The sequence below is a fragment of the Monodelphis domestica genome, chromosome 5, assembly GCF_027887165.1.
Source record: "Monodelphis domestica isolate mMonDom1 chromosome 5, mMonDom1.pri, whole genome shotgun sequence".
In the NCBI taxonomy this organism is placed as follows: domain Eukaryota; kingdom Metazoa; phylum Chordata; class Mammalia; order Didelphimorphia; family Didelphidae; genus Monodelphis; species Monodelphis domestica.
The window spans coordinates 320,917,262-320,935,511 of NC_077231.1; the positions used below are offsets into that span (position 1 = coordinate 320,917,262).

The window sequence follows — 18,250 nt, forward strand, 5'->3', positions numbered from 1 at the left end:
TCCAATAAGCTGCTTAGTGCCACGACCTAAGCAATAAAGAATAAAATGCCCAACATGGGAAGGGACTGAGGCTGCTTTGGAGTTCAGTCTTAGGGGTATACCGCATCATACAAGTGAAGAAATCACAAAAATAATATAAAGGGTGAGGAGGCTAACATAACCAAATATTTTAAGAAGAATCAAATTGAATTGCAGTCTTAGAAGATAAATAGATGAATGAAAAGACTTAATTCTAAAATTAGAAGAAAAATGAGCACTAAAAACCCAAAGAAAAATTAACTTCTCTACAAAAACTTAACATGTTGAATGAAATTCAACAAAAGCCCCAATAAATATAGAACTCTATAGAGTCATAAGAGAATATGGAATCACAGCAAAAAGTTTCGTGTCTCACAAGAAAAATGGTAACCATAAGAAGAGAAGTCAGAAGGTAATAAATGCCCTCATTTGTGGCTTGCACAGCAGAAATAATGATCAGACAAATCTCTCCAAAAAAATTGAAAAGGGAACAAATGATTAGGAATTCAAGTGTTTTCAGATGAAATACAACCAGGAAGAAAAAAGAACAATGCCAAAAGAACCCGTGCTCTCTACAAGCCAAAGCCATTGATCTCAAAGAAAGGCTATTTAAGTTAATGATGGCAGAACTCTCAGAAGAACACCATGAATCAAAAACCCCAAAGATGCCATATATAATGAAATAAAATTACCCATAACTTCTGCATGCAGAAAGCAAAACACCAATAGAAAGAATCTGTGTGCTGAGTATAGAGAAGAATGGAAAGATTTACATGAAGTGATGCTATCTGAAGTATGTCATTCATCACCTTTTTCATAGAGGAGCTATGACATCACAGGATGATGTCTTGACTTGCAAGTTAAGTGATTTCAGTGAGGCAGAAACTACACAAAGTTGTCAGCCTCATTCTCTCTTCCAGTGTCTTCTAAGTCAATGACCCCAGATACAGTGATTGACTTTGGCATCTTTAACATCTGACAAAGCTCTAAGAACTCCACAGTGCAGGCTTCATCAGCCCTCATGGCCACTGGAATACGTTGCATTCATCTGCTCATTCCTCACATCCTCACATGCATGGTGCAGACTTCTCTCTAATTCACCATCCTCATTGTAGGCTTGAGCGGTCCTTGAAGATTTACCATTCATCAACAGTAGTGACAATATCTCTAACAGTCATTGAAGTATACTCTCTGACTTTGACATGGGTGCTTGGAATAGTAATCTGTACTAAAAATCACAGAATTAAAATAAACTTGTTTATGATACAAAATCTAGCATGTTGTGGCAGAGAACTAGCTAAATATAGGGGAATCGCCTCAGTGTAGTGACATCTAATCACACTCAATAGTCCCGAATCTCTGTTTCCATAGAAGTCCTCGCACATATTCAATTCTGTTACAAAGTGAAATCGTATCAAAAGCTATTGCTTGTACCAAGTGATCCCCCCACCCCACCATAAATTGTGAATGGCAATTTTAAGCGAGTTATTCTTTAAAGAATTTTATTTAAGAATTTAAATATATATATATATGTATATATATTCTAAAGAAGAATAAGAAGATGGCCAAGTAAGCATGTTGGTACAGTGGTGAATCAATCCACGATTCTTTGGCATGGTAAGTCCCTCCCCTAGCTCAAGTGCCCATCTTTCCATGGCATGCCATTCTCTCTCTGTTTATTCATTAATGTTTAACAGTGGATTGCCCTAAAAAGAAAAACGATGAGTGACCTGGTAGTGACAATGAGTCCCTGGAAGATATACCTTCCGGTGACAGTGAAGCAGCAAGAATCACAGAATGGGATGAGCAGGAAATTAGGGTCCACCTGTGCATGCCAACTGTCAGATGGCAGACTGCCAAATGGGCAGGTGTTCTGTATTTTGCTTCACACACAGTTGGTATTTGAAAAATGTTCAATAACGGCTGTACATTCATTCTCTTTCATAGTGAAATCCTGATTTAAAAATAAAAATAGGAAACCAGCAGCAGGGGAAGGCAGTAGGTTCCTCAGCTCTTGAGGCAGAGGCTGGGACAACAGAGGGATTGTTGGAGCTGAATGGCTCTGAGATGTGATGATTTCTCAGGAAAAGGAACCAAGCATCTGGACTTCTTCCCTGCCTCCCCACTTCCAGGCTCTTGTCATTCTTTTTCCTCCTTTTTTGTCAGTCACCTCATCAAACACTTCCCTGTCAGGTGAACTTTGATCCTTCAAAGAGAGCAGCACTCAGTTCTTCGCCCAGAGCCAGTGGGGCATCTCGTCCCTTAGGTGCCCGCGCCACCTCTGAATGGAGCAGAAGGGCCTTCTTAGATGGATAAATCAATGGGTCCAATTTGTCTGCTTGCGATTTAGTCCTGTTCTTCTTCCAAGCTGGCCCAGCCATCACCTGCCTTCCTTTTCCTGGTACCTCTCCTATTCTTGCAGTGAGTCTTTTCTCTTGGTTGTCCCTTGTGAACGGTAATGCATGACATCCTGTCCTCCACCCCAATTAAAGTGGCCTTCAGGGCTCTGCCTTTCAATCAGTCCACATTTACGAAGCCAGTGCCAGTCACGAGGCTAAGCTCTGGGGATCAGTCATTGCCCTGGAGGAGCTCACAGTCTAATGGGGGAGAGAATTAGCCCCCAAGTAGATACCAGGATCAAGAGGGGATCATGAACAAGGGGAAGGAATGAAGAGGGTTTGGGGAAACCTTCGAGTGAAAGTTGGGACTTTAAAGAAAGCCAAAGAGGTCAGTGGTCAAAAGAGAGGAGAGACAGTTTTCCAGGCACGAGAGACAACCAGAGAGAATGTCCCAAGCTGAGAGATGGAAGGTCTCATTTGTAAAATACCCAGGAGGCCAGTGTCCCTGCCTTATTCAAGAAATCGAGTTTGAGTTAAAATCCTCCTTCCGGCACTATTTTTGTGATGTTGGATGAGTCACCTAATTTCTCTGAGCCTCAGTTCCTTCATCTATAAAATGGGGAAAATTACAGCATCTACTTCCAACGGTCATTATGAGAATGAGATGAGGTGTCCCGTGTAAAATGCTTTATAAACTTTAACATATAAGATAATATCTTTTTTCTGGAACCTCTTTTGGGGAGTTTTGTTTCAGTTTGGGCTTATCCTAAGACCTCAAGATTCTGAGAAGCCAGATGTCAAAAACCAGAGAATAAAACACCAAAGAATCAGATTGAAAGAATATCTCGTGGGAAAAAATTGAAGCCAATTCACTCATTTTATAGATTAGGAAATAGACTGAGTGATTAAATGATTTCATAAAGGTCAGGTTTGATTGCAAAGGCCCTCCTCAGGCACTGGTCCTATAACTAGACAAGTTGCCACCCCCCAAGGAAGGCTGCCCCCTAATTTCTCCCTAGAGAAACAAGTGAGACTCTGTTTGGTGTCCAGCACCCCAGAACTAAAATAGGTTATGCTTGTTAGATTTAAATTAGTTTTGAGCATTAAATAGTTGTAGATAAGAGAGTGGGAGCCATAAAATGTGATAATTAAAATGTTTGGGAGCAAGGGAAATATATAACAATTATGACCGCTGAAATATGTTTTCTACTGTGTCTTGGTTTTATATAAATATAAGATGGTCGCCAGGGAATATATTCCCAATTTATGAATATGCCCAAGCCAACTGGGTTTTATAAAGAAATTTAATTTATAATACACTGATTAATCAATAGAAAAAGAGAGAAAGTAAGAAAGGAATAAGAATGAAGGGCCTCAAGCCAATAAGGCCTAGACCTCAGTCCTAAGAGATAAATCAGTCAGTTGGGTTTATCACTCACCCTAGATCTCTCTAGGTAAGGCTTCTCATGCCAACCTCAGGCTCCACCTTCAAGAGAGCCTCCTTTCAAGAAATGTTTCCAGAGAATTCTCCTCCCGACTCCTCCTGAGTTCTCCTTCCACAGCCTCCATTCAAGACCTCTCCAGGAGCTCTCCCTCCAGGACCTCTCTCCTCTTGGACCTCCTTCAGAGCATCCACCTCTTTCAGTCCTCAGACCCCGATATCTTTAAGCAAACAATCTAAGTTCCCTCCCCTCAGTTCTCACATCTACCAATCACTGTCGATGTCTCCCCTGTGCCAATGGTGGCTCTAGCTTAACCCAGGACCTCCCAGAGGTCTGTCCCCTTTGCACATGTCTGTTGAAGGTCATATTCTCAAATAATTAAATCTTGATCTTTGCTGCAGCCCTCCCTAAATCCTGTTACTCTGAGTAGGGTGGAGATTGTAGTTTCCAAGACCTGGTTCTGTCATTCCAAGTATCTCTATTGTATCAATTCTAAAATCAATCATGACTCAAAGAACTTCCTGTTCTATGCTTAAGCATAGGTCAAAGCCCTTTCCATTGTTTAGCAAAAGGTTTATGTCCTAAAGTAGTCTTAAGAAGAGAGGAGAAGGATCCTCCCATGCCAAGGAGTTTCATATTCCAATAGAGTTCTTACTATCAGTAGGAAATTTTTTCAAGTATGAAATTTCCCAATGGGGAAATTTCCAACATTCATAAGTCTAAGAAATTTTAAGGTTTACATGCTGAAACCCCAAAGAGGATTATTTTTCTCTATTCTCACTTCAGATTAACCCCAGGCAAGTTCCCCAATTCTGTAGAAGTCCCTGTTCTTGTACTTGTCCTTTGGGCAGAGGAGAGGCAAAGCAGAGATGACAGAGTTGGGGAGAGGCACGTGTTTGGCTCTTGGGTGGAAAGAAATCTTAGAGATGAGGCTGTGATGGAAAAGGAAGCTTAATCCATTATTGGTCAAGCCTAGAGTCATGGAATGGAGAATCCACATTCCCCTCCCTCCATGGGTTTATTAAGAACATTGGAACAATTATTCTTCCAGCTTATCCCAAGCAGAAGTCTAGAAAGCTGGCCTTCCCTAAAACCCAAGATGTGGCTTAACCTGGGGAGGAGAAAGGAAGCCGGGGCTCGCCTGGGCCCTGGATCCTCCCAGTCCAGGCATCAGGAGGCAGCCCAGAGTGTTCTGCCTGCAGAGCCCTCACTTTTCATTTCCTATAAACCAAATTACCAAAGACATTTTTAGAAATGGTTCCATTACCGTTAGAGCTTCCTTTGTATTAAAGGGCACCCAAGCATAAAAGGCCGCCAGGAAAAGTCTGCATGAAAGCGGCCACTCACAAGTCACAAGGAGTCCCCAAAGAGTGGGCTGTCAACGCTGCCATGAAAAAACGGCACCAACCACCCCAGCCAGATGCAGCAGACCCAAGGATTTATGGGTGGCACCTCTGTGACTCCATGCCCAGGGGAGCAGACCAACAAAATGGCAGAACACAGACTGTTCTGGCGCAAAAACAGGAGAAAAACAGGGAGTTTGAACGATGGATAGAACCAAACCTTTTGGGCATGGACTTTTGACTGACCCTTTATTTATTTTCTGTCAAGACACAAGATGCACATGTGTGTACATGTATGTGTACATGTGTGTATGTTCCATGGGCTTCTCGGGGTATTTTAAAGCATGATTCAGTATTGTTGGAGCTTGAGGGAGTAAGCGGTAACTCTCGTGTAAATAAAAATCATAATCAATAAAGCAGGTTACGGGGCTAGCCCGAGGGTCAGGACTTCCATTTCCCTCAATGCTGGAAGTATTTGTTTATATTTGCCCCTGGGTTAAGCCTGGGTTCTACAATTCCAAGAACAAGCCAGGCTGTACTCAAGAAGCTCATGCTCAGTGGGGAGAAGGTTTGGACCCTGAGCCCAGGACATTTCCAGAGTTCCAGGGGGCGTCCGCAGGGGGCATCTCTAAGAGGTGGTTGCTGAGAAAGCAGGAATGCCACTGAGCAGAAAGGGGAAGGGAATGGACTTCAGACACTGGGAAACCAGTTGGATGAGCCTTTATGATCTCATGCAATCATGGTAGATGAATCTAACCTGTGCAGAGGAAGAGAGGGGAAAGAGCCTGCTCCCTTCTCACCTCAGGAAGGTGGAGCTGGGCTATGGAGAGGAGTTGAATACTTTTTTTTTTAAACCCCTCACCTTCCATCTTGGAGTCAATACTGTGCATTGACTCCAAGGCAGAAGAGTGGTATGGGCTAGGCAATGGGGGTCAAGTGACTTGCTCAGGGTCACACAGCTGGGAAGAATTGACAGGTTGATATATGGACTTAAGAAAATGGGGCATTAAAACATTCCACAGAGCCTCTTCTACTTTTGTTGTTTTTAGGTTTAAATTAACTAAGTGAATAAGAGCTAAAGTAATAGCTAATTGTTATATATCTATAGCTATCTATCTATCTATCTCTCCTTCTGTCTGTCTCTTGCTCTTTCTCTACATATAGACATTTCTTTCTCTATTTGTCTACTTATATGTCTATTCATCCATCCATCCATCCAACCATCCATCCCTCCATCCATCCATCCATCCATCCATTCCATCTATCCATTTATCTATCAGTTATTGTGTGCCAAGCACTGTGCTAAACCCTTGACAAATATGGCCTCAATTGATCCTCACAACAACCTTGGGAGTTAGGTGCAGTCCCCTCCCCATTTTATAGAGAAAGAAACTGATGCAAACAGAAGTTAGAGACTTGCTAACTGAACATACAGCTAGTTCATTTCTGAGACTGGATTTGAACCCTGTTCTTGCTGACTCCAGGCCTGACATTCTATGCACTCAATCACCTGGCTTGTTTCCAATGAATACTTTGAATATTGGTGGGTGCAGCCCAAGATTCCTCTCTTACCATCACTCTGGCTGAATGGATATCCTTTGTAAACCTTAATGCCTTACCGAGAATTGGGCTTCTTATTCCTCCTCCTCCTCCAGGCTGTAGAAATAAATGTTTGCCTTAGAAATCATATGATTTGGAGCTGGAAGAGAGCTAGAAGTCACCTGCTTCCACCTGCTCATGATTTTTAATGTTTTATTTATACTTTTTGCTTACAGATTATGTTAATTTTCTAATATATTGCTCTCTCCCTCTTCTCTGAATAAGGACATTCTCTCTCTCTCTGTGTCTCTCTCTCTTCTCTCTCTGTCTCTGTCTCTGTCTCTTTCTCCCTCTCTCTCTGTCTGTCTGTCTCTCTCTTCTCTCTCTTTCTGTCTCTCTCTCATTCACACTCATTCACACACACACACACACACACACACACACACACACACACACACACACACACACACACACGATTTTCTGCTTTTTACTTCCTTGAGGTTTAGGGTTAAGTTTCAAGGATGGTTGGCTGAAGGATCAGCTTTCCCAACAGTCTCTGTGTCTGTCTTTCCACAGCCCCATCAAAAGCCTGTTATTCATCTTTGCCAGTTTATTAGGTGTGAAGTACAATTTCAGAGTCATTTAAAATGCCTTCCTCTCATTATTAGTGATTTGGTACAGTTTTGCCTGTCAGCTCAGTCATTTGAGATGAGAAAACTGAGATACAGAACGGTCAGGGTCACCCGATGATGAGTGAGTAGCAGAACCAGGCACAAACTCCGTTCAAGAACTCCAGCCTAGTTCTCTGTCCCAAGAGACTTCAGGAGATCTTCAACCGGTTTCTGTAAGATGAAATCTTCTTAGGACTCCCAATCGGTTAACCCTCTTAACTCAAAGTTAAAACTGGTTTATACAAATAATTATGTGCAAACAAACTATATACTGGATAAATTGGGGATTCTGAGAAAAGGCATGGACACTCTTGATTTTTCCAAAAAGAGAAGAGAACAGAATTGGCAAACCCCAGTCCGGGGAGCTTGTCTGATTCCTGGCAAAAGCCTAGAATGTAGTTTTTAGAACAAAATTAACTGTTAAGAAGAAATCATGCCAAATAATATATGTATAACCCACATCGAACTGTTTGTCATAGTTGGGAGGCAGGAAGGGAGACAATTTGGGTCCTATAACTTTGGAAAATGTATGTGGAAATTTGTTATTATGCCTAATTGGTAAGCAAATAAATAAGTAAAAAAATGAAAAGAAAACATGAGGAAATCATGCCAGATTTTTCTTTGAGGTTACCAAAATACTGGATCAGAGGAATGCTGTACATATTTTTCTTTGGTTAGAATAAAGCATTAAAATGTCTTTTGCTACTCTCAAGGAAAAGATGGAGATAAGTGAGTACAATAAGTTCAATTAGGAAGATTTGAACTTTATCAAATAAGGAGTCTTAAAGCGTCTCTTTGTCAAAAAAAAAAGAGAGAGAGATTTACTTCTCAACGGTTTGGTACCTTCTTGGCAGGAGATCTCTGCCAATCTCTATCCTGTTTAGCATCATCCGCTTGGAAGATGACTCTGCATTAGAGATCGGAGACATCACTCCCATCCTGGATATAAAAAAGTCAGAGACCAAAAACAAACAAAACAAAACAAAACAAAACCTCCCTGCTCTGCAAGAGCATTGGGCTGGATCTCATGAGATGACATACAATAGGAAGTATATATAAAATCCAATAGTTGGATTCAAGAAAGTGATGGCCAAACTACAAGCTAGAGGAGGCAGAGTGAAAATCTGTGATTTCTCTGTCAAAGACCACGGTGTCTTAGTGGACTGGAAGCTCGATGGAAGTTAGCAGGGTGATGGAGCATCCAGAGAAGGGAATAATATTGTGTTGAGAGACAGAGCTACTGGGTAGAACAGAGTCTGGAACAATGTACTTGCTTCTAGGTGCCATGATTTAATCAGACACAGGTAACCTGGAAAGTGTCCAGAAGAGGGCAACCAGAATGGTGAAGTCTTGAAATCAAGTTCTAAACAGATCAGTTTCTGGAATTGTGAATGTTCAAATGGGAGAAGAGAAGACTTTGGGAAAGGGGGTGGAGCTTAAAGCTTCATTCCAAGTTTCCTAGGGTGGTCCCTTGGAAGAGAGATGACACTTGTTCCATTTGTCTCTAAATGGTAGAACTTGGAGTAGTGACTGGAGAAGCTTCCAAGAGGGACATCAAGTCTAGACATGAGGAAACAGTCTGGTGGCTGAATGTGCTGCTTTAGGGGCTTGTGAGCTCCCCAGTGTAGGAGGTTTTTAAGCAGAGGATGAAGAACCCTTTGTTGGGTATTTAGTAGAAAGGATGCCTTTTGGGGAGAGTTGAAAGTAGTTGAAAGTCGAGCGCTGCTCTCCCAGTTTGCACTAACATTCTGGTTGGGTGTATCTCCATTTGGACTCTAAATGAGGTGCCATCCAAAGGTTCCAGGCGAAAGACTAATATGAAGAAGTTGGATCTGGCATCTTGGGCAGCAGGACCGGATTTCGGCACCCACTTTGTCAATACCTGGTGAGGGTCTAAGCTTTGGGGGACCCTTCGGAATCTGCGATGAGAAACTAGATTTATTCGGACTAAAATGGTTTTAACTGAGCACAGCTGATTTTGTAACACTCACAGGAAATTCGTCCTGTGTTTGCTCATTATCCTTTCAGGGACTGTGTGAAGCACTTCGTTCTCTTCATTTAATTTGCCTGCTTTGTGGGGAGAGCCTCTAAATTCTGACAGAGCTTAGACTATGGAGGGAATGTTGGAGTGGAAGACTGAGGGAGGAAGATGGGTTACACGGCCATGGCACCATTCTTGAGGCGCAAACATGAGTCTGTGGGCAGGGTTGGTCCCACCAGGGAAAGAAGCAGATATGGGAGAGAAGGCACAGAAGTAACTTCAAAAAGATGCAGAATTCTCATCTGAAGAGTAATGGAAAAAAATAAAGTGGGGTCAGAGGGAACAGGCTTTAGGGGACAATGTCTAGATAGACTTTGAGGTGCTGATGGGAGATTCTGGAGCGGATGCCCTATAAGGGTTGGAAATGTGTGGACAGATCTTGGGAGAACAGCCAGGATTGAGAATAAAGATTTGGGACTGAACTTGGTTGAGTGAAGAGATGAAAACTTTTACTGTTTCCCTATTAATACTTTTTCAAATCTTATTTGCTTGAAGTTTAAAAGATTTCTGTAGTCTCTTGTGTTCTTCCATTATCCTTTCAGTTAGAAAGTACTGGACAGGAAGTGCTGCAATAGTTAGAACTCTGAATCTTGGGTCAGGAAGACCTCAATTCCAATATAACCTCACACTTACTAGCCATGTGACCCTGGGCAAGTCACTTAACTTTTGTTTGCCTCAGTTTCCTCATCTGTAAAATGATGGCAACTGCCTATTAGTATTGTAAAGATAGAATGAAATAACAATTATAAAGCTCTCAGAGATCCTATGGGATGAAGCCTCTTTGCTTCTGAGGCAGCCTGTTCCCTTCTTGAATTACTCTCATTCTTATTATGCAGGATTTATTATTTTATGTATTTATTATTATTATGTATTTATTTACACATATTTTATGTATTTATGTATGTATTTATGTATTTTATGTACTAAATATATATTTATTATATTTAACTATATATATATATATATATATATATATATATACTATATATATTTTTTTCCTTTTCTTCTTTATGTCAAGTCCCAATTAGCCTCTCTGCAACTGACGCCAAATGCTCCTGGTTCTGCCCATTGGGCCCAAGTACAAAAAAATCTAATTCTTTGACAGACCAGAGATTAAAATGCTTAGAGAAGGTCCTTCTGTGTCGCTCAGGTCTTTTATCCTCCAGGCTGAATAGTTCATGCATGTTGGTTATGTATGTCTATGTGGCATGTGTAAACACACTCCCATATATATGGAAGAAGTCAGTCAGGTGTTAGAAGGGTCTCACTTGCTTTCTTTGGCCCAAGAAGATGGAGCCTGGAGTCATGGGTGGAAGATGGGAAAAGGCACGTTTCCCAGCTGAGCGAGCCCGGAGCTGTGGCTGGAGGGGTGGTGGTCAATGGTGGGGAGACGATTTCTCTTCGCCTCCCAGTCCCAGAGGAGCCCGGAGCTCCTGTGAGCAGCAGCAATTTGCAGGGATTATAATGGAAAACTTTGGACGGCGTAATCACTCAGGCATACGAAGATAGATGGCGACGGCTGTAAGAAGAGCATTCACAGTCACCCAAGAACGCGGCATTCACCCCTCTCCTGGCTGCCTGCGGTGCCCTGTCGGGAAGCTTATCAGATGGCACAAACAGACCCGAGAGAACCTTCTATGTCGCACCAGGACTATTGTTTGAAGAATGACTTGTGTAGAGCCACCTCCAGAGGAGTTGATAGAACAGAAACCTGGCAAGACATGGTTTATATACACACGTCTTTTTGTCAAATGATGCTTTCTCTGGTACGAAGAGGGGAGGGAGGGTGGAAGATTCCTGGGGATTTTGATGGAATAAACAGAAAATAAATACATTTATTAAAAGGAGGAAGAGCTAGCCTTGCCTACGCAGTGAGATCTAAGTACAGATTTGGCCTCAAATACTTACCCAGCTATGTGACCAGGGACAGATCACTTAACCGCTATCTGTCTCAGTTTGCTCAACTGTCCAATGGGAATATGAACAGCATCTCCTTCCCAGTGTGCTTCTGAGGATCAAATGAAATACTATTTATAAATCTCTTAGCACAGTGCCTAGCACAGAGGAGGTTTTAATAAATTAGTCTCTTAGAGAAACTGAAAATGAAGTTGAATGCTTCAGTATTTCCAGTATCTTGAGAATGAATTTGTTAATGTGTTGGACATGGAGAAACGAAGCTCTGGACTCAGATCCTACCCTCCGTGTGACTCTGGATCGGGCACATAAGTTCTCTAAGCTCACTCTCTTTCCATATGTCAGAGGCTCCAAGGAGATATGGTTGGTAAAGTGATTTGCAAACCTTAAGGAGGCAGGATCAGGAATTTTCTGACTGTGGGGACTCCTCCCACAGGTGCAGCAATAACCTTCTTCCTCTCACTGGGGGTCAAACAAACTCACCTCCCCAGGGCGAGCATCTTGACAAAACTCAGAACTTGGCTAGGCTGGTGGTCAGCTAGCAGGTCGGGCCACCATTATGGCCTCAATCAAAGTCTGTTTAGACTCCTCGCCCGACTAGATTTTGCCTTTTGTTGGCCCACTGAGCATTCCCATGACTGAGACTCAAGCACTCCTTCCTGGGCACCATTCCCTAACAACGTGGTCTTCCCTAGTAGGATGTAAAGTCACTTCATCCAGAGTCTGATTCAGTTTCATTTTTGTATCTCTAGCACTTAGCGTGATGCCTAGCACAGAGTTGGTGCTCAGTTTTATTGCCATTCATTCATTCATTCATTCATTCAAGAACTTATCGTTACCTTTATACCATGATGAGGCACCACAGAAGAGCTTGAATGCTGGCCGATTGTAGCAGTAGGCAGTATCACTTTGAGTCCTTGGATGCTACTCCCAAGGTAGGACAGCACGATAAAGCCACACAGAATTTCAACAAATTGTAGTTGTTCTGGGAATTCCATGGAAAGAAAGATCATTTCAGGCAAAGAGACTAAGGAAGGTTTTATAGACAACTCGTGTTTCAGTGAAGGATGGGTCAGCCTTGGCTGGATGGGGCGCAGACAAGGATGGTTTCTATAGAACTATTTCTATAGTTTATATCTATTTCTATAGAACTATGTTCTAAAGGAACAGAATGTGTTGAAGTGAGAAAGCTTTGGGATATGGTTGGAAGCCTAATGAATTTACAAACCTGGTTAACGAATAAAGCTGAAGCATGGTGGGATACTGGAAAGAGTATTCCTTCAACCCAGGTCTTGGGTTTGAATCCATCCTCCACCATTTATTTGGAGCAATGAGCAATCTTGTTTTAGACATACTGAACTCAAAGAACTAGTTGAACATTACAAAGGACATGTTCACAAGGAAGCTGGACACATAGGATGATATCACAGACAAGTGGCAGGAGAAAGAGAGGAGGAAAAATCATCAGAGACTGTAAGAGATACAAAAAGGGGGGTTAAGGAGAAAAACCCAGGGACACCCCCATTTAGGAGGCTGGAAATCACAGAAGGACCAAGAAAGAAGACCAGTAAAGAGTAATCTTAGAGGTAGGTGGAATATCAGGTTAGAAAGCAAGGTAGGAAAATTCCAAAAGAGATGTTCTGCAGTAGATTAAAATGCTGCAGAAGGTCCAGGAAACTGAAAGACTAAGGAAAGGTCCAGTCATTTCTGCCACTTTGCTCCCTGTGGCTAAAGAAATGGAGTCAAACAATGCTTTTTGTTTTCTTTAAAAAATGACAGTAGGGGGCAGCTGGGTGGCTCAGTGGATTGAGAACCAGGCCTGGAGACAGGAGGTCCTGGGTTCAAATCTGACCTCAGACACTTCCCAGCTGTGTGACCCTGGGCAAGTCACTTGACCCCCATTGCCTAGCCCTTACTTACCACTCTTCTGCCTTGGAGCCAATACACAGCATTGACTCCAAGACGGAAGGTGAGGGTTTAAAAAAAAATGCCAGTTATTCAGTGAATCAGCCTGGAGTTTTCCATGACAGGAGGGTGGGCCATGAGATGTCTGTATTGTCACTGTGACACCTAGGGGGACTTTCTAGGCATTATTGAAAGAAGCCAGGTGTTCATATTTCCATAAGCATAGAAATTGCCCTCCAGTGGCTTTTTTCTTTAACAATAGATATGAATTTGTTCTCATTTCATCAAGCCTTTATAAATACTATCACCCAAGCAGCCCGGGCTGGCTGCCTTTTTCTCAGTGTAGGATTCACCAAACCCGAGACTAGAATTCTGGAGGAGGACCTCTTTTCTCTGGCTTTTGCAGCTGGCTACAATTTCCCTACACCCGCGTGCTCACCTGGAGTTTCCCACTGGGATGTTATGTGTTTCCTGTTTTGTAAGCACCAGTAATCCATGGCAGACATCAGTACTCCAGAAGTGGTCCCTAAGGAGGGCTGACCCCAAAGAAGACTTCCGCTTGCAACTAGGGGACTTCAATGTGGAGAATCGAAAGCACCTTTTTCGGATTCAGTCTCACTGGATGAACATGTGGTTCATTTCATTGATTCAGGGTTGATTCAGGGATTCGGAGGTGGAAGGGAACTTGGGGATGATCACGTCCGACCCTCTAAAAATGAGATGACTAAGGTTTGGAGAGAGGAAGCCCCAAGTTCAAGATCAGCCACTTCTTTGCTCCTGCTGCCACATCTAGTGCTCTTTACACATTTTTCAGACACTCACTAGCTGCCTCTTACGTAGGGGCAAATGACTTCACCCTGTTTGCCTCAGTTTCCTCCTTTGTAAAATGATATGGAGAAGGAGATGGCAAACGGCGCCAGCATGTTGGCCAAGAAGACCCCAAATGGAGTCGCGAAGAGTCAAACACGAGTGAAGCACAACGCAAATCCTTTTTTCCCCTCTTCCCATGACCATCCTGCTCCCATAGGAGAGAGGACCTACTCCTAGCCCACATTTACAGAGCAGGGCGTAACTCAGCGACTTGGCTGTTTGAGATCCTTTCTATGGATTCAGAAATGGGATTCGGCATTCGCCTAAGTCCAGCCTCCTCACTCCTGGGCAGAACCACCTGAGGGGGATTTCTTAGTCCCGCAGCAAAAGCTGGTGCTGTTCACGAGATTTACGGGGTGCTGGAAGCAGCCCCCCCCCTTCCAGTACTTCTGTATTTGGTTAAAAAAGGAAGCTCTCTGGGTCTCAGCGTGTCTGTCCCTCTCTGCCACTCTGTCCATCCGTCTGTTCGCCCCCCCCCCCAATGGTTTATTCCGCTCCTATCTGACCCCACTATAGTCAGGGAGGAGGAGAAAACTGGCACGTGCTAAGCAGACGTCGCCGGGACGTCCGGTCTGTGTGCCCGTCCATGTTTCTATTTGCTCCTCCAGCTCGGTTCACTCATTCGTTCCGGCATCACTACATGTGGGCAGGTCCGCTTTCCTTCAGGAGGGAGCTCGAACCCGCCTTCTCCCACTCCTGCTCGAGTATCCCTGAACCTTCACCTCTTCCACAGGAGGGAGGGCGGATGGTTCTTGAGGTGTGCCGGCCGCCATCTTGGTGAGAATCGCGGCTATGCTGTGTGTCTTGAGACTTTCCCTCCTGGGCTCCAGGGCCTCGGCACTGACCTCCAGGCTGTGGCAGAGCGTCTGTCCCCCCAGGCTCCTCCTGGCTCCAGGGCTGCCAGGCCACCCACGTGGAGCCTCAGGTGAGAGACTCATCATCCAGGGCGGGGCTGTATGGGCTCTTCCTCCCTCCCCTCCCCCTCAGTGGCGGTTTGACCATTTAGGGAGCCCCATAGGCCCCTGCGGAGCCACTTAGGCTCCCTCCAGTTGGGGTGCCCTGAGAACCTTTAACTGCCCGGAGAGAGTGAGGAAGGGGCCCCGGACAGTCCGGAGGCGGGCTTGGGCTGCTTGCGGTCGCGCCATTGGACAAAGAGCCGAGGATGGTTTGGACTTGTTCAGGTGGGACGTTTTCTAAGTGGCACCTCCCAAGATGGAGCCTCTACTCAGGGGGGAGGGGGACAGGACCTCTCTCCTCCCTTAGAGTCTCAGAGACATGTGGGCCCGAGTTGGAGGGGCTTCCCGATCCCATGCTTGGGGGGTGGGGGGGACGCAGGCTTTACCAGGCCCACCCCATCGTCTCCTGGGAAGGCCATCCTCCCAGACACCCGAGGCGTGATGCCATGGCCCTGGGCTGGGACAGGCACCCAGAGACTTCTGGGAAATCCAGCCGCCATTCTAGGCCTCTCCCGGGGCCTGGACCCCTTTAGCAGCCTCAGAATGACCGTTTCAAATACATAAGCCAGAGTATGTTCCTTTAGGAACGAAACTGCCTGTGTTGGACTAAAGATGCCTTCTTGGCCCCCATCCAAGCCCACAAACACGGCAGAGCCCAGGCTGAGTGTCTGGAGGGGGTGGGCATTGTGAGAAGTCTGAGCAGGGGCTGCGATCTGCACCCCGGGAGGGAGAGGCCAGGCGGCGGACATGGACCCCCTGGAGGAGGAAGCTTCTCTTCAGAATGGGGTGTCTCATTAAGACTGAGGTGGGTGGGGAGGGGGCAGGCAGCCAGCCAGCGGGGCACCTCAGCCTCCAGCCTGAGGAACTGAAAGGCCCATCAGTCATGTGATTGCCAGAGGCCTGGCCGTCCCCAGGGCGGAAGCTTTCTCTGCAGCCCTCCCCAGGCTGCTGGAAGGGAGCCTTTGTCTTCTCCTTTTCCTGGTCTGGTGGACTAAACTCACTTTGGGGGTAGGGAAGGGGGACCATCACCCCCCAGGGGGCCAGGGGGCCCCTCAGGAAAGCCTGGATGAGCTGGCCTTTGAGGTCTAAAGTTCTCCCTTCTTGGCAGGATTTCTTAGCTTTTAGATCAGAAAACTTTGCCAGCAAGTTAAGAGGAAGCCATCAGCCTTTTGTTCCTGGTCTAGACCTGTGAGAATTCTGGGTTTAGAAACACCCTCAGGGCACGAGCATCCGAGGTTAAGGGGTTAAGTGTCTCTGGTCACATTTGAACTCAGGGCTTCCTGACTCCAGGCTCAGAGCCCCGTCTGCCCAGCCACCTAGCTACTTCTAGACTGGAAACTGCTTGGCCTCTCATAGTGCCTTTCCTACAGATTATTCAATACTCTCGCATTTATACCAGTTGCTGTAAATAGCCGGGGCTTGAAAAATGTTTGAATTGTATTAAAACAAGGCTAGCTCATAGATTGAAGCGGAAGGGAACAGGAGGTCATTTAGCTCCCAGCCCCAGCTGTGTGCCCGCCAAAGCCTGTTATTACCCCGCAATTGGAAATATTGAACAAAAAGAAAAGAAAATAGAAGTCCCCTTACATTTTTAAACGAAGTCAGTGGGAGACTCCTTGGCATCCTTCTGGATGGAGTAAAGGCCCCACTTCTATTTCAGATGGACCCTAACTCCCCTGGTCCTACTCTCTCCTTCTCTAGGAAACTGAGGCCAGTGATGGGCCAAGCTAAGATTCAAACCCAGGTCCTTGCATTCCAAATCCTGGTCTCTTTCTGTTCTTTGCCCTTTATCTTATAGGGTTTCCCCCCAATGAATGACGGGTTATTGTTTTGTGATTTCACATGTAGAGTAGACATCATATTGCTCACCTCAATAGATGGGGGAGAATATTTAAAATGAAACTAATAAATTAAAATGGTAAAGAAGTAATCCCACAAAGCCTTTCTTTTCTCTCTTTTCAGCAGCCTTTACATGTTACGGTTTAAAGAATATTGAAATCAATTTGTCGCTCATCTTCTTTCTAGCTCTTTCTGTTGATGGGCAGGAGTGGACAGGAGTAGCCATCCCAGGCTCTTTTATTTCCTCCCATTGACCGAGGACTCCTTGAGAACTGCAATGGGTGGATTTTTGTTTCAGTAGACCCAGAAGAACAAAGCCTTGAGGACAGTAGGCACTTAATAAATATTCATTGATTTGAAGGGAAAAATAAAACAAAAGAAAGCTCACCATGGACTGACCTTTGTATTCCTTAGTCTAGTGTGCTGAAGCAATGATGAACTAAAGAATTATATCGATGCTGTTTCTTTTCTGGGCAGATTCTACAAAGAAAATCAAGGATGTCCTGGGAGAATTCCATGGCAATGGAGTGCTGGCAAAGTATAATCCTGAGGGGGTAAGGCTACTCTTTTCTTGCTTCAGTCTGTATTCTAATAACATTCAAGGAGAATGAGACTCATCTTTTATGTCCTAATTGCCTTGTGTCATCAGTGTATGTAAATTAAGTAATCAGGGCTTGAGATCTCGAACTAGCCTCTCCCAAGACCTTGTCCTATGCCCCATGCCTGGGAAGTAATCTTCAATCAGGGGTTCCCCAGACTTTCCTGGAGGATGTTCACCCCCACTCCCAGAGATGGTCCATTCCACCCATATCCCATCTGGTCTTCTGGCTTTCAGTTTCCCTCATTGGATCCTTTGAGTTGTGGTCTCTAAAGCCCTCCTCTTTCTATCACCTTTATTTAGGTCCCAGGCTACAAAGAAGGGGTTTCATGGGGGTTACCTGATCAGTGGATTAATGGCAAGTAAGCTTCTGAACAGAGAAAGAATGAAGGGGCTGGGCCCACCTCAGAGTTCAGGGAATGGGAATGGCCCTCGGAGAGGAGGACAAACTATACTGCATTATGGTCATTCAGGGTCATTTGACAGAGGAAGCTGGACATATCCTGCCTTGGCTTTCTTCCAGGCTCAATTCAGACTGGACCTTTTTTCTGTATGATCCTTCCCCAACTTCCTCTCTTCTTCTTCCTGCCACATACTCGGTAGGCTTCTAGTTGGGTACATGTTGTCTCCTCTAGAAAATATCAGCTCAGAGGGCAGCTGCTACCTGGATTCTCTTTGGCTCCCTGGCACCATTCTTAGCCCCTTAGTGCTTATTGAACCAGTAGTGGATGTAGGGGAACTCTCACCACACAGTCCTCACACTTTCTGAAGAATG

At 44.6% G+C, this 18,250-nt stretch overlaps 1 protein-coding gene across 7 annotated transcripts in view; it reads left to right on the forward strand.

The window, feature by feature from the left end:
- DGKB (diacylglycerol kinase beta) overlaps positions 1–18,250 on the forward strand; it is a 643,039-nt gene that overhangs the window by 144,022 nt on the left and 480,767 nt on the right. For 2 of the 7 annotated variants that reach the window (XM_056800575.1, XM_056800576.1), the window contains exons 1-2: positions 15,112–15,263; positions 17,355–17,431. In XM_056800575.1, the coding sequence (XP_056656553.1) occupies positions 15,245–15,263; positions 17,355–17,431 (96 nt within the window). In that variant the 5' untranslated portion in view covers positions 15,112–15,244. Of the gene's footprint in view, positions 1–14,612; positions 15,008–15,111; positions 15,264–17,354; positions 17,432–18,250 lie in introns of those variants that run through there. The other 5 variants (XM_056800573.1, XM_056800574.1, XM_056800571.1 and 2 more) reach the window with 4 other exon arrangements.